Below are 19,385 nucleotides of genomic sequence, written 5' to 3' on the forward strand. Positions count from 1 at the left end.
TTATATATATATATATATATATATATATATATATATATATATATATACCACATCTTCTTTATCCATCCATCCATCCATCGATGGACATTTGGGCTCTTTCCATACTTTGGATATTGTCAGTAACACTGCTATAAACATTGGAGTGCACATGCCTCTTGAAAACAGTACCCCTGCATCCCTAGTAGTGTTATTGCTGGGTCATAGGGTAGTTCTATTTTTAACTTTTTAAGGAACCTCCATACTGTTTTCCAGAGTGGTTGCACCAGTTTGCATTCCCACCAGCAGTGCAAAAGAGATCCTCTTTTTCCGCATCCTCGCCAACATCTGTTGTTTCCTGAGTTGTTAATTTTAGCCGCTCTGACTGATGTGAGGTGAATAGACTTCATTTTTTTAGAGAAGTTTTAGGTTCACAGCAAAATTGAGTGGAAGTTACAGAGATTTCCCATATACCCCCTTCCCTCACACATGCATTGCCTCCCCCATTATCAATATCCCCCACAGGAGTGGTGCAGTTATTACAGTTGAACCTACGTTGACACGTCATAATCACCCAGAGTCCATGGTGTATGTTACTTTTCACTCTTGGCGTTGGTTACTCTATGAGTTTGGACAAATGTGTGACATGTATCCACCATTATAGTATCTTACAGTTTCATTGCTAAAAATCCTCTGTGCTCTGCCTATTCATCCCTCTAGAATCTAGTTTTAGGCTGTTTTTCTCTTTGTTTCTTTTCCTTTCCCATTTCATTTTCCAGTTCTTTCTCTTTCCTTCCTTTTCTTGGGGACAGTGTGTCTTGAAAGTTTTGAAAGCCTCATGTCTATTCCCTCTCCCCACTGACACTTGCTGGCTTCTGCCTCTTCTGCTCCATGTAGGCTAACCATCCATCTGATTGACCAATTCTTTCCTTAGCCATCTGAATGCTTTCGATCGGCTCTGTGAACTCAGCGTCCTTCAAGCCACTGTGTCTTTTCATTATCATTTTGCAATTTCTACTCTTAGTCATTGTGGGTGGACTTCACGGCTTGAACTCTTGAAAGCAGTATTCATTTTTGCACCTTCAGGGAGCAACTCATTATTGTCCCTGTGTCCTGGCTTATGGAATGCGCTTCTTGAACATGTTAAGTTTTACCAGAACATCTTCGCAGGCAACCTAAGGCAGCTACTTATTTGCCCCCTAGATCTCCGTGTTTCTTCATGTGTTTTTATTATTATGTTTTTCCTTTATTAAAGAAAAGCGATAACAGACAAGGTAAAACATAGAGAAATCAAATATCTCAAATTTATTACACTATTTTCATGCCCTAATTGATTGTAAATATCTTTTCTTGAATGGGCGTGAATATTTAACAAGTGTAGACTTTTGATTGATCAGGCCAGGATTTGGACTTCTGCCTTGCTCCTTCCTAATGATATGACCTCAGATGAGCTACCCAACCTTTCAGAGCCTCAGTGTCCTCCTTTGTTGAATGGGAATACTGATAGCACCCTTATCATTTTATTGTGGGAACAATTGCAGTAACCTACATAAAAGTCCCAGGCACAGTGCTTGGCCTGAAGCACAGACTCATGACCTGCCTCTGGTTTCCTTCTCTTCCCCCTTTACCTCCCCCACCTCTCGTTTTGCCTCTATTCATTATCATCCTCATTCTTGAGGAGTTAAATCCAAACCCATGAGTCCAAGGGCTTCCCCAAGATCTTGGAATGTTTTGGCAGGGACTTTAGGGTCTTTTGTTTTCTGACTCTTAGATCCTTTTTTTCTTGGGAGCATGGGAAAACTCCCTGAGCTTGATTATTTATTCAGTTCTTTCATGCTCCCCAAATTGTCACAGCCATGTTTAAACCATGTTATCGGCAAGTCTCACTGAAAAGGCAATTTAATATTGCCCTGTGTTGCATCATTGCATATATTATTTCGGTCTGTCATGGACCTGTCAGCAAGTCTTGATGAAGCACAGAGCCAATGGTAACAAGCCTGAAATCTGACAGGTCTTTCACAGAAGCAGCTCCAATCGGTGCAGTGGTATTTCTTCAGAAATAAGGCCCTCTTGGTGTCTTTGTTGATAGAACTAGCAATCTAGCCCCAGTCGTATCTCCCCCTGAGCTCAGTCTTCAGTGCTGGCGATTCAGTCTGTTGTATGGCTTAGAAAAACAGAGCCATCACAGGCCTGTGATATACTGAAGGCTGCAGCCAGGAATAGCTTGGTAATTTATCCCCACTCTCGGGCTCTAATTATTCTGTTACTCGCTAGCTTGTTCGATTGACACTCTCCAGGTTCTGCCTTACCCAAGCAGAGAACAAAAGGCTTCCCTTGAAAGTGGGGGCCTGGCCATGTCAATACAGTGAACTGCATATAAATAATGCAGCAGTGCTGGCTTCATTTTTATAAAGTCTTGTTGAGAAATGCATGATAATGATCAGGCCTCTGGAACCCAGCAGGCGTGTGCTTTTGATGTGTGCCTTGCTCTGGGTAAAAGCAGGAAAGTCAAAAGTTCTTGTGCTTGCAAAGGTTCCTTCGTGGTCTCAGGAGAAGTGACACTTTCTTTCCTTTTGTGTCCCTCAGAGGTGGGGGGCTCCTCCCTGCCTAGAAAAGTTCTGGTAGATACACAGTGGGCCCACGGTAAATAGTTTCTGTATTAGTGTGTTTTACTACGATGATGATGATGATGGTATCAGTTACCACTATTCACCATCAAAAATGCGTCTTACTTATATTCTGCCATTTTAATCCTCATAGGCCTAGAGTGGCTTATTATTTCTGAGAATGCCCTCCCAACTGGCCTTAGGTCTTTGCTTTTGTCTGCTCAGCTTCCCCATAAACGGATCTTCAGGGTGTAAACCTGGCAGCCAGAGCTCCGGGACTTGAGTTGGGGAACGGATGTTGAGGGCTTACTCGCAGAGAGAGAGGTGTCTCCTTACTTTATCTCCCTGTTCTTGTCAAGACGATCCCTTGTAGCTGGGCCCTGTACCCTACTCAGTCTCAAGTGAACCTCTGTCACCTTTCATGGTGCAGGAGAGGGAGGCCCCTGGTTGCTCATAATGAGGGCGCATGGGGTTCTGATCACTTCCTATGCAGCTTGCAGCCACCTTGCTGTTTTTAGCCCCACTTTTATTCCCACTTTCAGAAGCACCTGGTGCCACTACGTCCTGAACTTTTTTGGGTCTCTGCAGGGAAATCATTGTGATTCTGGGTTTTTCACCCTGCTACTTAGGTTTTATCTTTCTGAGTCTCCCAAGAGACTTACTACTCATCCATCTGTGTTTTCTGCCTTTCAGATTTCTGTTAGTGTCCTTGCGTGTGTTATCTTTGTCATTGTGGGCTTTCGCCTTTTTGAAACGTTCTTATACTGCCATTGTATTAGAGTTTTTAAAGGGAGCAGAGGTCAACGTGTGTAGTCAGTCTGGTATCTTTAACTGGAAGGGTCTTTTTGGTTTTGCTTTTTTCAAGGAAGAAAAGAAGATGTGTTAGAGATTTGGCATGTTTTGGGGGAAGTAGGCAATGGGAGGGAGGTATGTGAGGTAGGCGAAATGCATTTCCATGAGGTGCATAGTTTGTGTAAGAAACCAGTGTTTTGCTGCTGCTTTTGGTCGCTCCAGGGATCAGAAATCTAGCTTTTCCTCTTCTAGAGTCTGCACCGAGAGCAGTTGCTGAAGATCTGGGCCATATAATAGAAACAATTAAAAAGTGATTAGGGACCTGAAAGCTTCCTCTTGTAACTGACATCCTAGGGTTCTCATACATTACCTCAATAAACACAGATTGAACTCTCAAAATTTGCCAGGGAGGCACTGTGCCTCGTGCTGGGGAATGGCATGATGAATAAGGTACATATGGTCCCTGCTGTGGGAGGTCATGGCCAGACTTGAGGTACTGAAATTCCAGAAAGGCTAGACAGAGAGCATCAGGAAATGAAACAAAATAACATTCTATTATCATAAAGCGGTAGATGCTTTAGTACCTTCTGACCTTCCCCAGTCATACATGCTTTTATCTAAAATAGTATAAAATAAGGGCGCCTGGGTGGCTCAGTTGGTTAAGCCATTTGACTTTTGCTCAGGTCGTAATCGCGTGGTTCATGAGCTCGAGCCCCGTGTTGGGCTCTGTGCTGACAGCTCAGAGCCTGGAGTCTGCTTCAGATTCTGTCTCTCTCACTCTCTGCCCCTCCCCCACTCTCTCAAAAATGAATAAAACATTAAAAAAAATAGTATAAAATACAATAAGCCCAGAGTTCTGGACCCCTCCAGCCTGTCAGACCTTTTAGTCAACATGGGCTCCTGAGACTGCTGAGTGTCAAATCTGTGTAAAAAACAAAGGCGACCCCAGGTGATCACGTCCAATTACTCTGTTGTGAATCCTTGATTTCGTGTACATGAAGTTCTGAGCTACCACAAAGAGAAAAGAAATATAACTCCAGCTAAGTTCAGGTTGCCATTCAATTACAATTTCTTTTTTAACCCATAAGTCATCTTGGTGAATTGACCCTTTTATCATTACATAATGGACTTCTTTTTTCTGGTAATATTTCTTCTTCTGAGGTTTACTGTGGAATACTCATGTAGCCCCTTGAACTTGTTGATTATTAGTGTGTGCATGGCATATCCTTTCTCTCCTTCCACTCGTGAACCTATTCTGCATCTTTATATTTAAAGTAAGTTTCTTACAGACACCATAGAGTTGGATTTTTATTTTTTATTTTTTATTTGTTTCCAGCCTGAAATGTTTTGCCTTTCCAAGGGAGTTTTTAGGTGAGGTTTCAATCTACTATCTTGCCATTTGTCTTTTATTTGCTCCATGTGTTCTTTATAATTTTCCCCTCTTCCTACCTTCTTCTAGATTACTGAAGTATTTTTAGTATTCCCTTTTATCTCCCAAATTGGTGTATTAATTTTATCTCCTTTTTTACTGGTTCCTCTAGGATTTATAATATGCATCTTTAACTTATCATAGTTAAATGATAAATATTTTAAAATATTTTTATACCCTGCTGTATGTAGTATCTTTCATATCTCCTTATCATTTGTTCGGTTGTTGTCATTTTTTGTACATGTGTTATAAGCCCCACAGTACTTTGAATTTTTTTCCTAATTTATATTTTAAAGATGAAGAAAAAGTCAATTATCTTTTAAAGAAATTTAAAAATGGAAAGCTGCCCTTTGTATCTACCCACATATTTACTGATTCTGATACTTTTCATTGCTTTCAATTAACAATCATTTATCAATTAACATTTCCGTTTAATGCCATCCTCCTCCTCCCTAAAGAATTGCCTTTAACATTTCTTACAGTGCAGGTTTCTTGGAAATGAGTTCTGTTTTTGTTTGTTTGAAAAAGCCTATATTTCATTATTACTTGTGTAAAGATCTTTTTTTTTTTAAGTTTATTTATGTATTTTGAAAGCGCGTGCTTGATGGGGTGATGGGGGCAGTGAGAGAGAGGCGGGGAGAGATAATCTCAGGCAGGTTCTGCACTGATCGGGCTCAAACCCGTGAACCCTGAGATCATGACCTGAGCCAAGATTGAGAGTCAGACGCTTAACTGACTTAGCCACCCAGTCACCCCTGAAGATCTTTTTTTCTGAATATAAAATTCTAGTTTGATTTTTTCTTTCTTTTTAAAATTTTTCAGTATTCTAAAGATGTCATTCCACTTTCTTTTGGGTTGCATTATTTCTGGAAAAAAAATTTGCCTTTTTAGGACTGTTCGTCTATTACCTGTCTTTCCCTGTGACCACTTTTAAGACCATCATTTTTAAAAAATAATTTGATTATATAATATGTCTTGATGTGGTTTTCTTTGTCTTTATCTTCCTTTGGTTTCTTCCAGTGAGTGTGGCTCTGTGGGTGATAGCTTTTATCAAATTGAAGAAAACATTTGACCATTATTTCTTCAAATATTTTTTATTGGAAGCTGATATTGTCAGTTATTTTCTGTTATCCAGTGTCTGGGTTTTATTCTCTCTCTCTCTCTTTTTTTTTTTTTTTTTTTCCTTTTTTTTCTGGTAGGCTGTTAATGTACTTTTGGCTTAGTTTTATTTTTTGAAATCTTTCTAAACTATGTTAGTGCAGGTTTATTGTAACCTTTACACAGGAAGGCTCAGTTATACTTCTAGGCATTCTTTGGGGTTTTCCACTGAATGCCCCAAGGAGTCAGTGAAGATGGTGTGCTCAGATGATTCCTGTTCTCACTATGAGCCCTGAGAACTGTTCAGCTCACAGATTTCCAGTCACTTCTCACCAGATCTCCTGGAGCATCTGTGTGCATATCTGCATCTCCATAAAGCTTTCATGGGACTCTTGTGCAGATTTTCAGGACCCTCTTCCTGCATAACTACCTCCTCTTTGGAAGTCTGTGTCAGCACAGCTTCCAGCCACCTCAAATTCCTTGAATTCTGATCTCAGTCTTCTCGGTTTCATGAACTTGACTTGTTTTCCTTGGCATCCTTCTTTCTGCTTTGTGGTCGGGCATGGGCTTCCTGGCAGAAAGCCAGAGCAATCTTAGGGCTCACCTCATTTGTTTCCTTCTCTCCGGGATAGTTCTGTGCTGCCTGTTGTTCAGGCTCTGAGAGCAGTTGTCACGGTTTTGTTTTCTCCCCCCTTTTCTAGTTTCTTAAGATGGGGGCAGGGCAGGGGACGGGGAGGTAAAATCCAGTCTCTGCTACTCCATCATGGTTAGAAGCAGAAGTTTCTATTGTTGTTACTTCAGTAAGAGTTTCTATCTTGATGTGGCCTTTAACTTCGTTACGTATTTTTCGTTCTTCAATATGAGTTGGTCATTTTCTCTCCTTTAATAAAAAAAAAAAAAAAAAACTGTGGCAAAACACATTCATAGATCTCTGATTAAAATGTTTTGGAGTATTATGCATGATGTATTTTTTTTTCTAATTTTTATTTTGGTCATGCTTTGCTTAGAAATTTTATGCTTCCATTCATAATGTGAGAGTGGCGTCTGATTTTTGTTTCTCATGCTGTCTTTGTTTGGCTTTGTACTATAGTTATCCTACCGTCATAAATAACTTGGGGAGCATTTCTTCTTCTAGACTCTGAAATAATTTGGAGTATTTTGTTCCTTGAACATTTGGGAAAACTTTCTAGTATAGCCATTGGGCTGAAGTTTTATTTGAGAGATGATTTTTAACTATTGGCTCATTTTTTAAATAGTTTATTAAGGTTTCATATGTTTTCTTGAGTCAGCTTTGGTAAGTTCTGTTTTTCTAGTAAATTTTCCATTCCGTCTAAATTTTCAAATTTGCTAGCATAATGTTACTTACTTAATCTCTTTTTTTCTATTAAGGTCTGCTTTATCTATAAGGATGTCCGTCATTTTCATTCATGATATTTGTTATTTTTCTCCTACTCGTCTTTTTCCTTCCTCACTTTGACCAGAGGGTTTTTTTGTTTTGTTTTTGTTTCTGTATTGTCTTTTCCTAGAGCCACATTTTGGATCTCTTGACTGTCTGAGTTTTGTCTTGTTATTTTATATCTTGCATATTCTTTTTTCTTTACTATTCCTTTTGATTTTTTTCAATTTAATCTATCTTTGTTTTTCCTAATGTTTAAGTTGGCTGCTTAAGGTTATTAATTTTGAGACATTCTTCGTTTCACTTTTTTTTTTAAACGTTTATTTACTTTTGAGAGAGAAAGAGAGTGCAAGTGGGAAAGGGACAGAGAGAGAGGGAGACCGAGTATTCGAAGTAGGCTCTGCACTGAGAGAGCCCTTTGCAGGGCTGGAACCCACAAACTGTGAGATCATGACCTGAAGCGAAGGATGCTTAACCGACTGAGCCACCCAGAAGCCCCATCAAGTGACTTTTGTTTTTCTTTTTTTTTTTTAATCTAGGAACTCTTGTTTTATAGATGTCACATTATGTTGTTCATTTCATAAAATTTAATGAATGGTAACATTATAAAAAAACCCTTTTATCATATTAAAAAATATGTGTTGTAAACCAGATAGTCCTCAACTTTAACCCCAATGTGGATAGTATTGTCTTTCAACCAATTGTGGAGTTCAGCCCATTCACATTTGTTGTAATTAACTGAAATAAGCAATTTTATTTTTTCTATGGTATTTTTATTTTCTATTTACATTACATTACCCTCTTTTGCTTTCCTTTTTGATTGAGTTTGGTTTCACTGGCTTCTTAACTTCCTCTTTATTCCTTTTTAATTCCTTGTTATTTTGAGACTTCTGCTACGTTTTTTGATTCTGTTAGAAATTACCTTTTCATCCAGTACATTATTAAACTTATGTCCGTCCCAAACACACAGATACACACATATGCCTATTTTTCCTGTGTATGTACGTCTTCTTCAATTTCTGACTTTGAGATTTTGCTAACGGTATTTTCACCTCCGGGCCATTAATAGATTTTTTTCCTTCTAATATCCCAGGAAGGTGTTTCAGGAAAGCTTAGTATTACAAATTCCTGTTTCATGGTTTATCGTCATCTTTGTAGATTTAAACGTGTGTACATGTACCTATGTACGTGTGCGCACACATGTACACGTGCCTATGTGTGTAAGTGCACACACACGCATATGGAGAGAGAGAATGAATATCTCAGCGCTCACCACCACTGGTTTCCCTAATGTTGAATCACTTGTTTTTTTGCTTAAGTTCACGCTCAAGTATTGCCTTCACAGCACGTATATGGGAAGTTTTCTTTTTTAATCCTTGCATGTTGAAAATGTTTTTCTTCTCCCCTGACAGCTGAATAATATTTTGTCTGGGCATAGGATTTTTGGATCATTTTTCCTCATAGTCTGTATACTGTTCCACTGTCTTCTACATTCCAGAGGTGTAGATGAGAATTCCTTAGCCGGTCTGAATCTCTTGCCTTTGTAAGTAACTTACTCTTTCTGTCTGGAAGCTGGTGTAATTTTCTGTTTATGCTTGAAACTCAAGTATTTCCTGGATTCACTTCCTGGACTTAATGAGCGTTTTAATCTTCAGGCTTAAATCTTAAATCTTGTTTCAGCTCAGTATAATAACAATAAAAAAAGATCTGGTAGTGTATTCATTTAATTATAGCATCTCTTTCATCTCTCTTTCTCTCTCTCTTTTTAAAGTTTTCCTTTTCTCCTTGGAAAAAAAAAATCCCGTGTGGAATTACAGTAATGCTCATGTTATACTGCTGTGGATCTGCTCTCTTCTTTCTTCCCTCATTATTCCTCTTTTTGTGCCTTTGCTCTGGGTAGTTGGAGATGTTGTTCATTTGGTCTTCCTGGTCATTAATAGGGGATTCCTATTAATTATTCCTATTAATTCCTTCCCGGTCATTAATAGGCTTCTCAATGGTGCCAGCGATTTTCCCTTTAGTCCTTCTGGAGAAATTTAAAAAATTTTAAATTTAAAATCCATGTGTCTTGTTCAGAAAGACTTTTTCTCCGCCTTCTGCCCTCTGGCTACTTCCATTATTGATGTTGAGTTCCAGGCGTTGTACTGTGATCTCTTCAGAGACACCTGCCCTCCTATACATGTTCTCTGAGACCCACTCTCATATCACCTGGTCCCCTAAGTTAGTATGGTTTTTGTGCTGCCTGCTCACTGGTTGTTGTTCTTTTGACCTGGCTATAGGATTTGATAGTCTCGTCAGTAACAAATCTAAAAGCGAGGAAGCTCCAGCACTTTCTGCCCTGGTATTCTGGCTGGCAGAGAACAAACAGCCAGTGACCCTTTCTCCCCGGCGACAGCACTCCTCCCTGGCTGCTCATTTTTGAAACAACCCAGCCTGCTAGTGTAGCCCAGCCTTTCTCCTCTGTCTGTGGTTCTGATCCTATAGATTACACCTTCCACCCCCAGTAGGCTGGTAGGTCAGCTTGCCTGATGGGGAACAGCTATTCTGGGAGTTGTAAGTTGCTCAGGAATACCTCAGGGAATGGCAAAATCCTGGTGTCTTAACAAAGGCCTCAAGGGGAGGGAAACCTTTTGTTCTGCTACTGGTACCTTGCCTTTACTCACTTTCTGTCTCTCCTGGAGAGTTCTGGAGAGCTGGAGGCCTCAGATCCACTCTACATTTTTCCAGTTCTGCTTTTGTTTGTTCGTTTATTTGTTTTTAATGTCTTAAAAAAATTTTTTTTTAAGTTTAGTTATTCAGAGAAAGAGAGGGGGGAGGGGTGGGAGGGGAGGGACAAAGAGAGAGGGAGAGGGAGAGAGAGAGAGAGAGAGAAAGAGAGAGAGAGAAATCTCAAGCAGGCTCCAACTGTAGCCCAATGCAGGGCTCAAACTTGGGAAAACTGTGAGATCTTGACCTGAGCTGAGATCTAGAGTCACATGCTTAACCATCTAAGCTACCCAGGTATCCCACCCCCTGCTTTTACACATTCATATTACCTAGGAGTTGATTTAAAGAGATCCAAATGAAATGGACCCTAATAGTGTTTGAATAATCCTGAGGAGGGTGGGTGGAGTTGCCCAAGGCATCTGCAGCTGTGAAGCTCTCTGCCTCCTGGGCTTAGTCATTTTTCCTCAAAGCAGGCTCTCTGGCCATTTATTCTAAAGTGCTGTGAGGACCCAGACATCCCTCTCCTTGCCCTTACTGGGGGGAAAACCTGCTTGGGATAACATAATTGTGCTGTAAAGTGTTGAGTTGTTTAACTGTTGCTCCGTTACAAACCACAGCGAGTGCTCAGTAGTTGAGCACAGTAATCCATTTATTTGGCTCATGGTGTTGCTCCTTTAGACTGTGCTCTTCTGGGTGGTTCTTCTAGTGTTAGCTGAACTCACTGCGTCAGGTCTTGACGGCCTGGGATGTGTGATGCAGGCCGAGTCTGGTGGTCATTGCCCTGCTGTACACATCTCTTCTCCTCCTTGCACCACTGTGCTAACCCCATGTGATTTTCTCTAGGCTGTGCGAGAGACACAGGAGAGCAAGCAGAAACTCATGATGCCTCTTGAAGCTTAGGCTTGAAACCAGAATGCTGTCCTCTGACTTATTCTTTTGGCCGAATCCAGCCATGTGACAGAATCTGAAGTCTACACTTAGGAAAGGAGGCCCTGTGGATAGGGTGGAGATAGGAGGGGGCGGGCAGTTACAAATCCCATGGCAAGAGATGAACATATATGGAGGTTTGGACACTTTGGACCGTGACTCCAACCTGCCACCGCTGTTCAGAGCTAGAAGGCAATGTTACCAAGTTAGAATGCTGCCCCAGAAGAGGGAGCAATGAGTTTAGCTTGGAGCTAGTGGTGGGGGGTGCCATTGGAACTGGACTATAAGGAGGACTTGGAGTTGGCCAATAGTCAAGAATGAGTGGAAGGAACAATAAGCAATTAAGACAGAAGGAACATTGAGAGCAGAGGTATAGAATTCTGCAAATGGCTGGGGCATTTGGAGAGTGAAGTGCTATTCTGTGTGGCCAGATCATTAGACATCATCTGTCTACACCGTCTTCGGTTCCATAGCATTGAGCCATCAGAGCTTCCAAAAAGTTGGAATTCCAGGCTTTGTGCCAAGAGGATTTAGCCTGTTGTATGTTCTTCGGAATGTGCTACGTAGGTGACTATCTTCTTGATACCTCAGATTTTGAGAATTGTCTTTTATAAGGTGGAGGATTTAGCATGTGTGTGTTACATTTCTGTGGACGCCAGCACTCCTTCAGTATATCTGTCCCACTTAGCTTCCTTAGCTCGAGGTGTTCTGCCCTCTCCACCATGTCTAGAAAAATCCTGAATGATAAATAACATGTATTCGCTTTCAAAAGACTTTTGGGTCTCACAAAAGGTCACTACCTGTGTGGAGCCCTTCTTGCTTGATACTTTCTCCCCTTTTCTCCCACCAGGTTATATCAGATTCCCTTGCTAAAGGTTTTCATTTTTTTTTTCTCTCCCTCCTTTAGAAATTACTGTTAGTGTGTGATTTGAGGTGTGATTTATTAATTTCTGTGTCCCCCAGTTTGGCTGTCAACTTTTATGCAGGCAGGGGACCAACTCTTTTGCCTACCACCGGTTCCCCAGGGCATCACATAGTGCCAGGAGCATAGTAACTGAGTACTAACTACTTCTCGAGTGGGTGAGTGCATGAGTGAATCAGTGTGAATGACTGAATGAGATGCACATAGACTATTGACTCTAAGAGATAGTTTTAGCCTTAAAACTGTGTGAGCTCCCCAAGTTTATCACTTACCTTTGCTGAGGCGGATAGACCATATTCGATTGTTGGTGTGGCCATTCAGTCAGTATGCATTTTGGCTGAGTGTGGACTATGTACTGGAGGTAGAGCTGGGCAGGGCTGGTTTGGCTCTGAAGGCTTAGTGGGGGAGACAGGGAAGTGAATGGGCAGAGACAGTTACCATGGTAAATGTTACAGGTATGTCCAGGTTGAAGCTTAGAGAAGAGGCTTTGGACTCAAGTTTGCCCTTCACTGGGGTTCATGAAAAGGGATAAGAGTCATGAACGCTAACTGGCAAATACGTAACAATAAAGAACATCCTAGGCAGAATGAATAAAGGTTTTAGTGCCCAGGGAAGTGAGGAATCAGGCCTGCTAAGGGAGACTTCAAATAATACCACTCTGGACAGTGAAGAAAGCAGGGGTTGGAACGGCAAGACAGGAATCTGGAGGTTGGCACAGTCCTATTACTAAAGGCGGTTTAAGCCCAGCTAAGGGATTGGATTTTTTTCTGAAGGCACTGAGGAGCAGTTGAAGAGTTTTAATCAGGGATTGATATAATCAGATTTAATTTTATAAGGTTTGCTGTGGGCACACCATGAAGCATGGGTTGGAAGGCAATAGCAGTGTTGGGAAGGTACATAGGAAGCAGTTAATTACACAGCACTTAAGCGGGATAATAGAAGGTATGTTTCACGTTCCAAGAGTTCAGAGGAGCACCTCTACCCAGAACTGGGGACTCAGTTATCAGGATGAAGAAGCTGGGAAGAGTTTCCAAACAAGTAGGAATAGGGCAAAGACCTAGAAATGTGCACAAATATGTTTTTCACCCCCCACCCCCCTTCAGAGAATTGCAAATCATTTGTTATTGCTGAAATGTACAATACTAAAGCTGAATGTATGAGAAATGAAGCTGGAGAGGAAAGTACCTCCCAGCATTCAGGTCTTCCTTCTATTAAATATTGCTTTAGACTGAAGCAATCATATGTATGCCGGTCACTTTTTGAATTTTTTTACTTTTTTATTATAGAGAGTTTTGAACATGGACAAAGCAGAGTAGAACACCCATTTACCCATCACTGAGCCCCACAGCCACCAACCCATGGCCAGGTACAAATGGAGACTTTGAATCTGAACAGGGATGTGTAATTACTTAGTTTGACTTATTCTACTCCGTTAACATTGCTTCAGATATCTGGGGAGGTATTTGGCAAAATATAAAGGAAGCCTGACTCATACTATTGGTTCTGCCTCTGTCCCATTTTCTTAGGTCTCTCTGCTCCCTGGTGTGCAAATGGACATACTCGGCAGAGAAAGGCTGGGATGACAGTTTCTGGAAGCTGATCGGCTTGGAAGATTTTGTTGCGGATAATTACAGCAAAATAGGTAAAATCAAAACAAAATGGAAACATCTGGAAAGTGATTATGTGTATGCATGTGTGTATGAGGATATTGGTTTTTTATTTATTTTTGTATGAATTGAAATGCAGAAACTCAGCCCTGTTTTCCTAAGAGGGATGAATCCATTACTGTGGGTCGACCACGACTAGTGGGCCCTTGTGTTGGGACTCATAGGACCTGAGTAGAGATATAGGCTGTGGAAGTCAGTCCTGAAATACAGAATTGTAGACATTGGGCTAGATTGAGGAAGACATTTGCAGGGAGTTGCTGGGAATAGCGTAATCGAGGAAGTACATATAGATTGTTTCCCATGAGTACTAGGAAGATGTTTTATGCATTAGGTTCAAGGAACCACACAAGGCCATGAACAGAAAAAAATAGTTGAAGACATCAAAATTAGAAGAAACAGGAACAAGACAAACTAGGACATGAGCCATTGGTCCATAAGGCCATAGAATCCCAGACTTCCAGTTTTATGTGGCAATGAGTAGGCATTAAAGGCATGAGTGACTAGTAGGGGTTTACTTGGGGGAAGAATTTAGACGCTAAGTACAAATCACAGTAGCTCACATTTGAAAGTTTAAAGTTTGCACGGTCAGCTCAGAGAGAGCTGTTTATTTCCTTTCGTTACTACTTAACAGTTCTAGTTGAATGTTTAGGCTAAGATGTTGTAACAATACAAGGGAAAAAAGTACAGTGGGTTAAACAAGATGGAAGGTCATTCTCTTTGTGATAGAATAGAGGTAAGTAACTGTCAGGCCAGCTCGGCCATTGTCACAACATTACCTCCAACTTTGGGTCCAAGGTAGTTACTCCAGTTCTCATCAGTTCCCAGCCAGTGAGTGGGACGAATGAAAAGGACTGAGAAATCCATCCATGTTCTTCTGGAGAGCGCATAACCTGGAAATGAGCCACGTCATTTCTGATCACATCCCACTGACCAGCCCTTGTTCATAAGACCCAGCTAGGCTGTAGGGGTGGTTGGGAAATGTGGTCATTGGCCAGGCAGCCATGTGTCCATGTGCATGACCAGCTAAAACTTGAGAGTTGTGTTATTGAATATTGGCAAAAAACTGGTGTCAGCTACACATTCTGACTGCCCTTAATAACTGAGTCACACAATAGATTATTCCACTTTCACCTTTCTCTGGTGTGGAGTCCTCATGACCCATCTATTAAAGTTCAAGGATCGGGCGCCTGGGTGGCTCAGTCAGTTAAGCATCTAACTTCAGCTCAGGTCATGATCTCACGGTTCGTGGGTTCGAGCCCTGCGTCGGGCTCTGTGCTGACAGCTCAGAGCCTGGAGCCTGCTTTGAATTCTGTGTCTCCCTCTGTTTCTGCCCCTCCCCTGCTCATGCTCATTCTCTCTCTATCAAAAAATAAATGTAAAAAAAAAAAAAAAAATTAAAGTTCAAGGATAGAAACATGAGAGACTCAGGTAGCCCCTGCACTACCATGTGGTAGGCAGCATACCTTAGTTGTCTGTGGTCTGTTCAACTACAAATTGCTAAGTCTGAGGAAAAAGAACAGTCATAGTAGTATGCACAAAGAGCCATTCTGGAATTGCTGTGGCTCAGTTGAAACCATCTCTGGATCTGAGCTGGTGGAGAAGGGGGAAGAGGTCAGGACCAGGGATGAGAGGAATACAGCAAAGCAGCTTTCTTCTTCATCATCTACATTCTGAGTCCTTTGGTAGGTGACTTATATACATTATCTCATTTGGCCCTCACAGACCTGGTAGTGTAGCTAGCTGTTCTCACTTTATGGATGGGGAGACTGAGATTCAGTTCCTTGTCTGCTCTTCGGTTGTCAAGTCAGTATTAGAACTAGGGTCTCTAATTCCACACATTCCTACCAAAGCAGACTGCCTATGGGACACATGAAATGGAGGCAACTGGTGTGGGTATATGGTGGCCTCCAGAAGGATTGGGCAGCAGTCCCAATATTGAGCACCCAAAGCCAACATTAAGTAGACTGGAACAAGTGTGCCTACCTGGACGGGAGTAGGGTGTGATGGGATCTCAGTGGAATATAATTTCATAGGGTGTAAAAAAGAGTTAATATTTTAAGTATTAATATGACTAATACGATGGTTGGCTTTAAAATTCTGGGTGGTTGGGCCATTTGGAGGCAGCAGCTTGGACAGTGACGGGGACCAGGGTCGGTCTTTTATGGTGGGGGCTGAGTGAGCTGGCTAGAGGGTGGCATGTTGGGGCTCCTGCCAAGCAGGCAGGGGTTTTAGACAGTGCTTCCTTTTCCCAAGGAGAATGGGCAGCCGCATAGAAGCTGATGCTCAGCTGAAAGCTTCTAGAGGGCAGGGACCACTGTGCCTTACCCTTAAGTGTCTTGGCACAGGCGTTACTGATAAATGGATGCTGACAGAATGTGTGAGACACAGGCAAGGTTGTTAGAACCGAGACAGGTGGCAAGAGTTAAGAGAAAATGGTGGCAAAGAACTGTCCCGGGTCCTAGACCACTAAAGCTACTATAACAACACCGTAGGCTGAGCGACTTACAGCAATGGAAAGGAACTTCTACCCTTCTGGAGACTGGGAAGTCCAAAGTCAAAGTGCCAACAAGGTAAGTTTAATGCTGAGGCCTCTTTTCTTGGCTTGTTGGCAGCTGCCTCTCACATTTGTTCACATGACCTCTTCTTTCTACATATGCAGAGAAAGAGTGTGCCCAAGAGAATGCTCACTGGTGTTTCTTTTTCTAAGGACACAAATCCTGTTGGGTCAGGGTCCCACCCTTTGACCTCATTTTACCTTCATTATGTCCCACCCACCATATCACCAGGTATAGTCACCTTGGGGATTAGGGCTTCACCATGGGAACCTGGGGACACAAATTCAGCCCATAGCACCAGGGTATTAGTGTACTGGTCATTAGAGTTAAAGCAGGGCCATCAGGTCCTGAGTTCCCAATCTTTTGTTCTAGAGGCACCCCATGAGCTTGCTACCTTGAAGAACCTTTAGGACTGAGTGCTAGGGGAGGGTGTTTTGTCATCTAATTGAGGGGTACAGGCAAGATGGGTTTAAACACCGAACTGGGAGCTAGGGCAGTTCTAGTTCTGGCACTGATGGTTTCAACTTAGAGAAGTCGAGTAATGTTTCCATATCTCTACAGTCTTACCTGTGAAGACAGAGTAAATGGTAGCAATTAACACTAATAGCTTACTGCTTCCCAGACATGATACTGTTGTATTACAACCCTTATCTTGTTAAATTTTTACAACTGTGTAACAGAGCTGTTTTATTGTATTTTCTTCAGCTGAAGAAACTGAGGGTCAGGAAAGGGAACAGTGTTTAAATGATGGCTGTCTAAGTTGCAAGCGGTAGAAGCAGAATTCAGACCCACGTATGAATGATTCCAAATCCTGCTCCAGCCGTTTTGCTATCTTGACTTGCCATTAATATTCAGTGGGTACCTATGAATAGTAAGCAGCAGATCAGTACCAACCCTGCTTCCCCTTCTGTATTTCAAGCACATGTCTATGTGCTTTCTCATACCTTGTGGCACGTAATTCTCACAGTCAGTGACAAAAAATAGTGTTTCCCTGTTTTCAGACGAGAATTTGATAAATAATCTCACTTAACCACATGTAGAAGCAATAAATGATAAGTCAGGATCAAAGACCTTCCAATGGGAGGCCCTAGAAGGAGGTGATACCATATTGGAACACAAATTTCAACTTCTTTTACTCATGCTCCCCACTATCCCTCAAATTTGGTTGTTCCTTCTGAGTGTTCCCATGGTATATTGGCCATATCTTATTATAATACACGTTGGTTACCTGTGTGTGTCTTGATTCCATGCTAGACTGTGAGCTCCTTGACGTCAGGATTTTCACTAATTTACCTTTGTGTCCTCAGTGCTGGCACAGGTCATGGCACAGTTTAGTAGCTCAGTTACTATTTGATTAATAAGTGGATAAATTTTACTATCTTATTAGTAAGTAGATAAATTTTACTATTTGATTAGTAAGTAGATAAATTGAGATGGCTGGTCCTGGTAGGTTGGCACTTTTTGCTTTTAAAAGCTATAATGATAGACGCCTGGGTGGCTCAGTCAGTTAAGCATCCAACTTCAGCTCAGATCATGATCTCACGGTTCATGAGTTGGAGGCCCTCGTTGGGCTCTGTGCTGACAGCTCAGAGCCTAGAATCTGCTTTGGATTCTGTGTCTCCTTCTCTCTATGTCTTTCTCTCTCTCTCTCTTTCTCTCTCTCTCTCAAAAATAAAAGCTATAATGATTTTTACTGATTTTTGTAGTATCTTTGGCAACTTGGGTCTAACTTCAACTATGGTTTGTTTGTTTTTTTTTAATGTTTTGGTGTTCCCCCAACCCTGACACAAAACCCGTGTTTAATTGGTATATTCAGTTTGCTAATAGAGCAATACCTACAGGAAATATTCGTTAATAATCCATAATGTTAATCTAGCAGAAAATTTCCAGAGTAACTTTATTAGATTTAGCCTGTTAAGTTAATGGATTTTTAATGGATGTCCTAAGGAGACGTATCATTAACCAGAATATTGCCATACATGAATTAAAACTTACCCATTCATCAAAATTAATTATGTGATGTTTCCTTTGATTTTCATTTCTGGTGACTTGAACTTGTAGTTTCAGTGAACCAAAAGTGGAAGATAGTAAAGAGGTTGTTAACTCTCAGTTTTGACTTTGAAAGATTGCTCTGGAAGATACCTCCAGACATTCTTCAGTAATTCTTGTAACGATGAGAAATTAATCTGGGAAGCCTCCTTATGAAGTGTTAAACAATTCCAGTGGACTCATTGCCCGTCAAGATGTGGGCAATAAAGTGCAAAACCTTTCAGCAGATTTGAGTAGAGCTTTGTGGATTTGAGCATTAATTCAATTACCATAATTCGCTCCATGCGGAGCTTTTAGCCAAGTCTTTACCAGCCTTCCTGGGCTCATGCAGTAAATAAGTGCTTTCCCCGAAAACTGAACACCTCAGCAGCTGATGGTCTTACGGAGGGATATTTTTGAAATGAATTATTGATGAAGTGTAAGTTAAGGATCAAATGCAGTATTTATACGGTGCATCTGAAGGACAGGGGAAGAAATTTACAATGTTGTAAGTAACTTACATGCAAATTTCCAAAGCTAAAATATTACTACCTAATGCCTTCTTTCAAGGAAATATTTGGAAGATTTGATTTGGGAACATGATACAAAGTATGGGGGAAAAATCCTTTTGTGAATCAAAAGACTACAGTAGACATTTCTTTCTTTTTTTAAAAATTTTTTAAAATGTTTTTTATTTATTTTTGAGACAGAGAGAGACAGAGCATGAGCAGGGGAGGGGCAGAGAGAGAGAGGGAGACACAGAATCCAAAGCAGGCTCCAGGCTCTGAGCTGTCAGCACAGAGCCTGACGCGGGGCTCAAACTCATGAACCGTGAGATCATGACCTGTGCTGAAGTTGGACGCTTAACCAACTGAGCCACCCAGGCGCCCCATAGGCATTTCTTTATAATTGAAACTATAGTAATGAAATGAACGTTGAGAATTGATGGGAAACACCCAAATCCAGTGTTTTGCAGGAATCATCTACCCATAGTCCAACAAAAGTCTGTTCCAGTAAATGTTGACCTTCAGTTCCGTGAGAATCACTCCCCAGATCACCCATCTGATCCTAAATATCTATCAAGGAAGAGATTGGTGAGGAGCAAGGACACTTAGGAAAACACACAGCATGCCATCTGCTGTCATCTATTTTCCAGGATCTCTTTCAGCACTTCCCAGTTGCCTTTTTACTTCCTGGGTAGAGTGCTTAGCTGTGTTGCTGGGGCAGGCCACTTCGTGGAAACTCATGTGCGCAACATGGCTTGATTACAGAGTGATGATTTG

General features: G+C 41.4%; 1 protein-coding gene across 11 annotated transcripts in view; it reads left to right on the top strand.

Moving 5' to 3' along the window:
* FGGY (FGGY carbohydrate kinase domain containing) overlaps positions 1 to 19,385 on the top strand; it is a 427,457-nt gene that overhangs the window by 147,906 nt on the left and 260,166 nt on the right. For all 11 annotated transcript variants that reach the window (XM_040470413.1, XM_040470412.1, XM_040470410.1 and 8 more), the window contains one exon: positions 13,379 to 13,494. In XM_040470413.1, coding sequence (XP_040326347.1) covers positions 13,379 to 13,494 — 116 coding nt within the window. The remainder of the gene's footprint in view (positions 1 to 13,378; positions 13,495 to 19,385) is intronic.

The sequence above is a fragment of the Herpailurus yagouaroundi genome, unplaced genomic scaffold (assembly GCF_014898765.1).
Source record: "Herpailurus yagouaroundi ecotype Mexico unplaced genomic scaffold, PumYag 77, whole genome shotgun sequence".
In the NCBI taxonomy this organism is placed as follows: domain Eukaryota; kingdom Metazoa; phylum Chordata; class Mammalia; order Carnivora; family Felidae; genus Herpailurus; species Herpailurus yagouaroundi.